This window comes from Labrus mixtus, unplaced genomic scaffold (genome assembly GCF_963584025.1).
Source record: "Labrus mixtus unplaced genomic scaffold, fLabMix1.1 SCAFFOLD_142, whole genome shotgun sequence".
NCBI lineage: Eukaryota > Metazoa > Chordata > Actinopteri > Labriformes > Labridae > Labrus > Labrus mixtus.
Window position 1 is genome coordinate 12,501 of NW_026870280.1, and position 10,000 is coordinate 22,500.

Genomic DNA, 10,000 nt, shown 5'->3' on the forward strand with positions numbered 1-10,000 from the left:
CTTATAAAAGATGTCAGTCTGGTGTGAGACGTGAAGAAAACTCTAATTTATCTGATCTCTCATTTCAGCCTCTGCCTGTCTCTTTAAGGCCCCGCCTCCCAACTTGCCCACTTTCCTCTGATTGGCCAGCTCTGTTTGCAGTTCAAGTGAAATTTGTAGTGAGCTTCCTGGTGGGCGTGTCCTTGAATGAGCCTCCTGGTAGGCGTGTCCTTGAATGAGCCTCCTGGTGGGCGTGTCCTTGAATGAGCCTCCTGGTGGGCGTGTCCTTGAATGAGCCTCCTGGTGGGCGTGTGCTTGAATGAGCTTCCTGGTGGGCGTGTCCTTGAATGAGCTTCCTGGTGGGCGTGTCCTTGAATGAGCCTCCTGGTGGGCGTGTCCTTGAATGAGCCTCCTGGTGGGCGTGTCCTTGAATGAGCCTCCTGGTGGGCGTGTCCTTGAATGAGCTTCCTGGTGGGCGTGTCCTTGAATGAGCCTCCTGGTAGGCGTGTCCTTGAATGAGCCTCCTGGTGGGCGTGTCCTTGAATGAGCCTCCTGGTGGGCGTGTCCTTGAATGAGCTTCCTGGTGGGCGTGTCCTTGAATGAGCCTCCTGGTGGGCGTGTCCTTGAATGAGCCTCCTGGTGGGCGTGTCCTTGAATGAGCCTCCTGGTGGGCGTGTCCTTGAATGAGCCTCCTGGTGGGCGTGTCCTTGAATGAGCCTCCTGGTGTGTCCTTGAATGAGCCTCCTGGTGGGCGTGTCCTTGAATGAGCCTCCTGGTGGGCGTGTCCTTGAATGAGCTTCCTGGTGGGCGTGTCCTTGAATGAGCCTCCTGGTGGGCGTGTCCTTGAATGAGCTTCCTGGTGGGCATGTCCTTGAATGAGCTTCCTGGTGGGCGTGTCCTTGAATGAGCTTCCTGGTGGGTGTGTCCTTGAATGAGCCTCCTGGTGGGCGTGTCCTTGAATGAGCTTCCTGGTGGGCGTGTCCTTGAATGAGCTTCCTGGTGGGCGTGTCCTTGAATGAGCTTCCTGGTGGGCGTGTCCTACAGCTTCGCTCAATGCTTAGCTCTGATACGTTGGCACAACCCGACGTCAGGTTCTAGTCTCGCCCAAGTTTGTCATTGAGAGCAGCAGGAGACGAGGTCCAGAGAACAACAGCTGTTTAGAACAGTCTGTTTAGTGCAGACAGCCGACAGCGTCACATGAGATGTTTGTATTCAAAGATGTTCCTCTGAACTCTCCTCTTGAAGCGAAGCCTCTGAACAGTTTGTGGATGTTTCTTCTCTCATGACTGAAGCTGTGTTCGGTTTAGAGTCCAGATCATCTCCAACCTCCTCTGACACGTCGTCCATCTTTACTCTGAATGTGTTTCAAACTAAAACTAAAAAACAGTAAAAACACAATAAATGTAATTTTAGAAACGAGGCAGCACAGTGTTTTAACCTCAGGGCCTCTTAAGGTCCCGGAGCCCCAGTTTGGGCCTCGCTGTCCTACAGTATGAGACAGGCGGGGGAGGGTTTGGCTTTGAGCATGCTCATGAGGTTCAGGTTGAACTGGGCGGGGTTAAAGTCCTGCAGGTCGGACTCGGAGCTCCGCAGAGCGCCCCCCTTCTTCTCTCTGGAGGTGACTCTGTACTGAGCCTTCACGATCCTCAGAGGGTTCCAGTCCGGACCGACGTGATCCGGACACCCAAACACCTCCCTGATGACCGCGCCCCCGCGAGTCAACGCCACGAAGCCGTTCCTGAACGTCACCATCCTGACCACCGGGGAGTAGACGTACTGGACGTACAGAAGGTTACCTGAGAGACACGAGGAGAGAGACACAAACATCTGAGGGACACAAAGAACTCCATTTCCCATCAACCCACAGAACAGCACAGGAAGTGGTTAGTTCAGTGTCAGTTATAACAGTGGGGCATTCAAGTATCTGTGGTGAGTTTAGGGTCTGTAATAAGAGTGGGAAAGTCAGCTATCTGTGGTTAGTTCAATGACTGCTGTTACAAAGGAAAAGTCCAGTGTCTGCGGGGAGTTCAATGCCTGTTACTACATGGGACATTTGACCACCTGTGTTTAGTTCAGTGCGTGTTACAAAAGTAGGACATTTGACCACCTTGTGGTAGGTTGATTGTCTGTGATAACGGGACAGTTGAACATTAGTGGTGAGTTCAAAGTCTGTAACAACATTTGTAAATTCCAGTGTCTGTTTGTTTAGTATCTGTAACAGAAGTGGGACATTAGAGTCAGTGATGAGTTCAGTGTCTGTAACAACAGTGGGACAGTCCAGTGCTTGTGGTCAGTCCAGGATCTATTGAGTGGCAGTGATTTTAACTTGAGAGAACTTCCTCTTTAAATACCGTTTTTCTTTCCAACCCGTCCGTACCTGAAGCAACGTCCCACACTTTGACCGTTCTGTCCTGAGATCCCGTGAAGACGAACTTATCGCTCTCAGAGAAAGCAGCAGAGAGGACGCCCTCGAAGAAAAAACCCTAAAAAAAACACAGAAATATTGATATGACTTTTATTTTTTCAAAATAAAAGCCCCTCTCTGACTTTTTATTTTTTCAAAATAAAAGTCATTTTCAGTCTGTATTGAAAACATTCAAACCAGATGCAGATATAAACGGCAGTATTTAGTTCTGACCTTAAACTCCATGGTGTGGTCGAGGACCGGTGGGTTCAGGGCCCACAGCCTCTGGACGGCGTCCTCGGAGCCCACCAGGGCGTGAGTCCCCCAGTTACTGACGGTCACACACGTCACCCTGCTGCGATGATTCTCCAGGTCTGAGCTGCTGCCGCTGCTGAAGTCGAGCAGCTTCACCTCGCCGCAGCTCGTCCCGTAGAGCAGCCGGCGGTCGGGCAGCAGCGCCATGGAGGACAGGGGGGCGTGCAGGAGGGACAGGGGGGACGTCTGCAGGGGTCCCTCCACCGTGGGGAAGCTGTCTCTGCTGGTGATCTCAAACAGACACACCGAGTCCTCGTAGGCCACCGCCATGTGTTTCTCCTGGGAGCTGACGGCGAGGCAGAGCACGCCGCTCAGGCTCTCTGGGGGGGGGATGCAGAGCGTCTCCTGGGGGAGGGCTAACGGGAAGATCAGGACGGTGCCCGTGGTCAGACCGCAGAACAGCAGCCGTTTGTGCTGAGCCACGTCCAGACAGCAGACCTGAGCCGAGACCGCAAAACGCTCCGACAGAGAACCTGCAGAGAGACAGGAGGAGGAGGAGGGGTCAGAGGTCAGCAGGAGGAGACACCAGGGGGAGGGGTCAGAGCTCAGCAGGAGGAGACACCAGGGGGAGGGGTCAGAGGTCAGCAGGAGGAGACACCAGGGGGAGGGGTCAGAGCTCAGCAGGAGGAGACACCAGGGGGAGGGGTCAGAGCTCAGCAGGAGGAGACACCAGGGGGAGGGGTCAGAGGTCAGCAGGAGGAGACACCAGGGGGAGGGGTCAGAGCTCAGCAGGGAAAAAAACAATTAAAATAAACTCTGTAAAATATATTATTACTGCCTTTAAGCAAATATAAGACTTTATATTTAATTTGTGTGAGTGTACCTGGACACCAGGGGGAGACACCAGGGGGAGACACCAGGGGGAGACACAAGGGGGAGACACCAGGGGGAGACACCAGGGGGAGACACCAGGGGGAGACACAAGGGGGAGACACCAGGGGGAGACACCAGGAGGAGACACCAGGGGGAGACACAAGGGGGAGACACCAGGGGGAGACACAAGGGGGAGACACCAGGGGGAGACACCAGGAGGGGACACCAGGGGGAGACACAAGGGGGAGACACCAGGGGGAGACACCAGGAGGGGACACCAGGGGGAGACACCAGGGGGAGACACAAGGGGGAGACACCAGGGGGAGACACCAGGGGGAGACACCAGGGGGAGACACAAGGGGGAGACACCAGGGGGAGACACCAGGGGGAGACACCAGGAGGAGACACCAGGGAGAGACACCAGGAGGAGACACCAGGGGGAGACACCAGGAGGGGACACCAGGAGGAGACACCAGGGAGAGACACCAGGGAGAGACACCAGGGAGAGACACCAGGGGGAGACACCAGGGGGAAACACAAGGGGGAGACACCAGGAGGAGACACCAGGAGGAGACACCAGGGGGAGACACCAGGAGGAGACACCAGGAGGAGACACCAGGGGGAGACACCAGGAGGAGACACCAGGAGGAGACACCAGGGGGAGACACCAGGAGGAGACACCAGGGGGAGACACCAGGAGGAGACACCAGGAGGAGACACCAGGAGGAGACACCAGGGGGAGACACCAGGAGGAGACACCAGGAGGAGACACCAGGGGGAGACACCAGGAGGAGACACCAGGAGGAGACACCAGGGGGAGACACCAGGAGGAGACACCAGGGGGAGACACCAGGAGGAGACACCAGGAGGAGACACCAGGAGGAGACACCAGGAGGACACATGTTCTGATATTGGGGTGGGGACTTCTTGCAGCTCTGACCTGTGAGGTTGTTCCAGCCGATGACCTCCGTCTGGTTTTGCTGCCTGATGTAGAAAACTCGATCTGCGTCTTTAGTGAGGGCGACGTGGGCGGAGCCTGCAGGGATGTGGGCGGTTGGTTTGTGGCGCTCGTCGTATTTCAGACTCCACAGGTGAACAGAAGCGGCAGCCGAGGAGGCGGAAACCACGACGCCTTTGTGCAGAATCACAGACGTTACCGGAGCGTCAGAGCCACAGAGAGAGTCCAACAACGAGCCCGTGGTCACCGACCAGATCTGAAGAAGAAGACACAAACACTCACAACGAGGTTCTTCAGAGTCATCCTCACTGTGCAGCAGCTGGATTAGATTTACCTGGGACACACCTGGACAGTCTTTAAATGTGGATCAGGTCGAACCATTCAGCAGAAGTTCTTTAAAGTTTGAAGTTCCTGATTTATATTTTATAATGTGTAGTGGCAACTTCACTCAAACTAAAACCCTCCTGCCACTTCCTGCAGGACTACAAGTTTCTGACTCGAAGGCACATTTTTAAGTAATCCAAAAATGAAAGGAGGCAAAGTGACAAAAAAAAGACGATTTATTCCTTAAAAAAAAGAAAAAGAATTGCAGGTTACAATAAGCTCTTATAAATATCACTCGTTTACTCTCTCTCTAACTCTCTCTCTCACTCTCTCTCTCTCTTACTCTCTCTTATAAATATCACTCGTTTACTCTCTCTCTAACTCTCTCTCTCACTCTCTCTCTCTCTTACTCTCTCTTATAAATATCACTCGTTTACTCTCTCTCTAACTCTCTCTCTCACTCTCTCTCTCTCTTACTCTCTCTTATAAATATCACTCGTTTACTCTCTCTCTAACTCTCTCTCTCACTCTCTCTCTCTCTTACTCTCTCTTATAAATATCACTCGTTTACTCTCTCTCTCTCTCTCTCTCTCTCTCTCTCTCTCTCTTACTCTCTTATAAATATCACTCGTTTACTCTCTCTCTAACTCTCTCTCTCTCTTACTCTCTCTTACTCTCTTATAAATATCACTCGTTTACTCTCTCTCTAACTCTCTCTCTCTCTCTCACTCTCTCTTACTCTCTTATAAATATCACTCGTTTACTCTCTCTCTAACTCTCTCTCTCACTCTCTCTCTCTTACTCTCTCTTATAAATATCACTCGTTTACTCTCTCTCTAACTCTCTCTCTCACTCTCTCTCTCTCTTACTCTCTCTTATAAATATCACTCGTTTACTCTCTCTCTAACTCTCTCTCTCTCTCTCTCTCTCTCTTACTCTCTCTTACTCTCTTATAAATATCACTCGTTTACTCTCTCTCTAACTCTCTCTCTCTCTCTCACTCTCTCTTACTCTCTTATAAATATCACTCGTTTACTCTCTCTCTAACTCTCTCTCTCACTCTCTCTCTCTCTTACTCTCTCTTACTCTCTTATAAATATCACTCGTTTACTCTCTCTCTAACTCTCTCACTCTCTCTCTCTCTCTCTTACTCTCTCTTACTCTCTTATAAATATCACTCGTTTACTCTCTCTCTAACTCTCTCACTCTCTCTCTCTCTCTCTCACTCTCTCTTACTCTCTTATAAATATCACTCGTTTACTCTCTCTCTAACTCTCTCTCTCTCTCTCTCTCTCTTACTCTCTCTTATAAATATCACTCGTTTACTCTCTCTCTAACTCTCTCACTCTCTCTCTCTCTCTCTTACTCTCTCTTATAAATATCACTCGTTTACTCTCTCTCTAACTCTCTCACTCTCTCTCTCTCTCACTCTCTCTTACTCTCTCTTATAAATATCACTCGTTTACTCTCTCTCTAACTCTCTCACTCTCTCTCACTCTCTCTCACTCTCTCTTACTCTCTCTTATAAATATCACTCGTTTACTCTCTCTCTAACTCTCTCTCTCACTCTCACTCTCTCTCTCTCTCACTCTCTCTTACTCTCTCTTATAAATATCACTCGTTTACTCTCTCTCTAACTCTCTCTCTCACTCTCACTCTCTCTCTCTCTCACTCTCTCTTACTCTCTCTTATAAATATCACTCGTTTACTCTCTCTCTAACTCTCTCTCTCACTCTCACTCTCTCTCTCTCTCACTCTCTCTTACTCTCTCTTATAAATATCACTCGTTTACTCTCTCTCTAACTCTCTCTCTCACTCTCTCTTACTCTCTCTTATAAATATCACTCGTTTACTCTCTCTCTAACTCTCTCTCTCACTCTCTCTCTCTCTTACTCTCTCTTATAAATATCACTCGTTTACTCTCTCTCTAACTCTCTCACTCTCTCTCTCTCTCACTCTCTCTTACTCTCTCATAAATATCACTCGTTTACTCTCTCTCTAACTCTCTCTCTCACTCTCACTCTCTCTCTCTCTTACTCTCTCTTATAAATATCACTCGTTTACTCTCTCTCTAACTCTCTCTCTCACTCTCTCTCTCTCTTACTCTCTCTTATAAATATCACTCGTTTACTAAAAGAAAACTTCTCGGATTTGACCAAAAACTAAAACCGTGACAGTCAGAAAACTGTTGCTCCTCGTCTTCTCGTCTGAGTATTTATTCACCTGTACCCACATGGCAATTTACACCAATTAGCTGCGCTTTATGACAGCAGGAACACTTTGCAGCAGGACTTCTAACCACACAGATCTATAAACACACAATGTTTCAATACGTGATAAATATAAAAAATGTAAATTAATTCTGAAATTCAAAAGCAAAAACTCCATTAATTAAAAACATATAAATACAAAATTATACTAATGGGCAAATGATATTTTTATATTAACCTGTTGTCCTCTACGGCTCTAACACAATGTCTCTGCTTAAAGCTACAGGACGACTTTTTCTGCAGCTGCAAGGCAAGTTTCCCCTTCCTCTTTTATATCATTTTAGCAACAGTAAGCAACCTTCAGTAACTGCATTGCATCCCTTCCTGTCTTAATCTCCACATGTCGTGTTTCTCTGTGTTTAGTTCGTACTCGTATGAGTTGGTCGGCGGCTCCAGAGGCGATCAGTCGGCAGTCGGATGAGATGCAGGCGGACAGAACAGCGTCGTCGTGTTGGAGGTCGAGGAATCTGTCCACAGAGTCTCTGTCGATGTTAAACAGGCTCAGAGTGCGATCAGCGCCTGCAGAGGAGACAGTTAACAATGATTTTAATTAACTCGAAATAACAAAAACAGAGTTCCTGTTGTCCAGTAGATCTGTAAAGCTTCATGTGATGGAGCAAAGCACAGAGGAGGAGGAGGTGATTCAAGTCTGAACAAACAAAAGAGCGATAAACTTCAAAATAAAAGCACTCAGAATCAGACGCTGATGGAGAGAGGTGTCACAGGGGGAGGAGCTTAAAGAAAATCTAAAACACAGCTCTGTGTTTGAAACGCTCTGAGTCAATCTTAGACCGTCCATATTTATAAGAATGAATCAGACAGCCGGTTAGATTCTGTGACTGGAGACAGTTTTACCTGCTATCAGAATCTTTTCATCCTCAGTGACTGACAGCAGAGAAGGAACCAGAGGAAACTCACAGACGCTGTGTTTCCCCATCTGTGAAATCTGCACACAGAGAGGACAAAAATAAACACTCTGTTTCCTCCAAACAACACGGACAGTTATCAACCCTGAGTTTAAACGTTTTAAATCAACATTATGAAGGGGTTGGGTTTGTGTGCTTTGGCGCCCCCCAAAGGTTTCTGAGTGCAACTGCACGTTCATAAGACACAGTGTCTCGATCAGAGACGACGTGCATCTGTTGACAAGAAGAAGAGCAACGTTTTTAGAAACCAAAGTGTTGGTGTCAGATGGATTTATTGATTTATCAAACCTGAGACAGAACTCGACTTAGACGACTTCCTGCAGCCGATAAAGCTGCTAAACATGAGACAACGACAACACTGCTAACACTACGTCTCTCTCTCTCTCTCTCTCTTACTCTCTCTCTCTATCTCACTCTCTCTCTCTCTCTCTCCCTCTCTCTCTCTCTGTTACTCTCTCTCTCACTCACTCTCTCTCTCTCTCTCACTCTCTCTCTCTCTCTCCCTCTCTCTCTCTCTGTTACTCTCTCTCTCACTCACTCTCTCTCTCTCTCTCTTACTCTCTCACTATCTCTCTCTCTCTCTCTCTTACTCTCTCTCTCTATCTCACTCTCTCTCTCTCTATCTCACTCTCTCTCTCTCTCTCTCCCTCTCTCTCTCTCTGTTACTCTCTCTCTCACTCACTCTCTCTCTCTCTCTCACTCTCTCTCTCTCTCCCTCTCTCTCTCTCTCTGTTACTCTCTCTCTCACTCACTCTCTCTCTCTCTCTCTTACTCTCTCACTATCTCTCTCTCTCTCTCTCTTACTCTCTCTCTCTATCTCACTCTCTCTCTCTCCCTCTCTCTCTGTCTCTCTCTTTCTCTCTCTATCTCACTCTCTCTCTCTCTATCTCACTCTCTCTCTCTCTATCTCACTCTCTCTCTCTCTCTCTCCCTCTCTCTCTCTCTGTTACTCTCTCTCTCACTCACTCTCTCTCTCTCTCTCTCCCTCTCTCTCTCTCTGTTACTCTCTCTCTCACTCACTCTCTCTCTCTCTCTCTTACTCTCTCACTCTCTCTCTCTCTATCTCACTCTCTCTCTCTCTCTCTCCCTCTCTCTCTCTCTGTTACTCTCTCTCTCACTCACTCTCTCTCTCTCTCTCTTACTCTATCTCTCTCTCTCTCTCTCTTACTCTCTCACTCACTCTCTCTCTCTCTCTCTTCCTCAGTCTCCGTCCTCTTCCTCTCAGTCGTTGTATCAAACAGTACAGAGACGGGCTAACTGACTGCTTGATCGCCCGCTGATGAAGTTACATAGTGCTGAAAACAGGCGAGCGGGGCGCTCTGTGGACGCCATGAGAGAGACGCCATTCTCCCTGTTGGAGGTTATTGTTCTTTAAGATCGACTTTAAAAGATTCTTTAAACACACTCAGTGTCAGTTTGACTCCCCTGATAGAGAAGTCCTTCTTCAGAAACCAGGAACACTTTCCCTCGTTTAGGTAACGTTACAGACTTCACAGGAGTCACTCGTCTCGGGGAGGTGACCAGCTGAGTCTGCAGAGCCGGCGCCCCGCTTAAAGGGTTAAATATTCTGACCCGTCCAGAGTCGCTCAGAGAAACCACAGAATCCTCCAGAACTCCCAGAACCAGCGAGCCGCCATCACTGCTGCTGAGGAGGTCGGAGCCGTCCAGACGCCACGCCTTCACCTGAGACGACGACGACAACAACAACAACAACAACAACAACAACACAAACATACGGGAGTCAGGAACACAAACCTCTGCCGATCAGCAGGTTAGTCCAATCACAGGCTCTAGTGGTGGCAGAAAGTAGTCACACCTGTTTGTTGGTGTAAACAAACATCAGCTGTTTGGAAACGTGGAGGTGTGATGACGAAGGGGCGGAGTCAACTGGCACCGCCTCCTGGATGCAGAGCAGCTGTTTGCCATTCGTTAGGCTCCACCTCCTCAGAGAGCCGTCAGCGGCCAATGAGAGGCAGTGGGCGGAGCTTTCAAGCACTTTGACAGACAGAAC

At 49.0% G+C, this 10,000-nt stretch overlaps 1 protein-coding gene across 1 annotated transcript in view; it reads right to left on the reverse strand.

Annotated features, from left to right (window-relative positions):
* Nucleotides 1–1,382: 1,382 nt before the first annotated feature.
* The window catches only part of nwd1 (NACHT and WD repeat domain containing 1), a 20,322-nt gene continuing 11,704 nt past the window's right edge, over nt 1,383–10,000 (reverse strand). The window contains exons 12-19 of the mRNA XM_061034077.1: nt 9,806–10,000; nt 9,395–9,672; nt 7,919–8,046; nt 7,434–7,582; nt 4,452–4,725; nt 2,618–3,171; nt 2,357–2,462; nt 1,383–1,775 (exon numbers count right to left, since the gene is read on the reverse strand). The exon at nt 9,806–10,000 is cut by the window's right edge and continues 5 nt beyond it. Of these exons, the coding sequence (XP_060890060.1) occupies nt 1,465–1,775; nt 2,357–2,462; nt 2,618–3,171; nt 4,452–4,725; nt 7,434–7,582; nt 7,919–8,046; nt 9,395–9,672; nt 9,806–10,000 (1,995 nt within the window). The 3' untranslated portion in view covers nt 1,383–1,464. The remainder of the gene's footprint in view (nt 1,776–2,356; nt 2,463–2,617; nt 3,172–4,451; nt 4,726–7,433; nt 7,583–7,918; nt 8,047–9,394; nt 9,673–9,805) is intronic.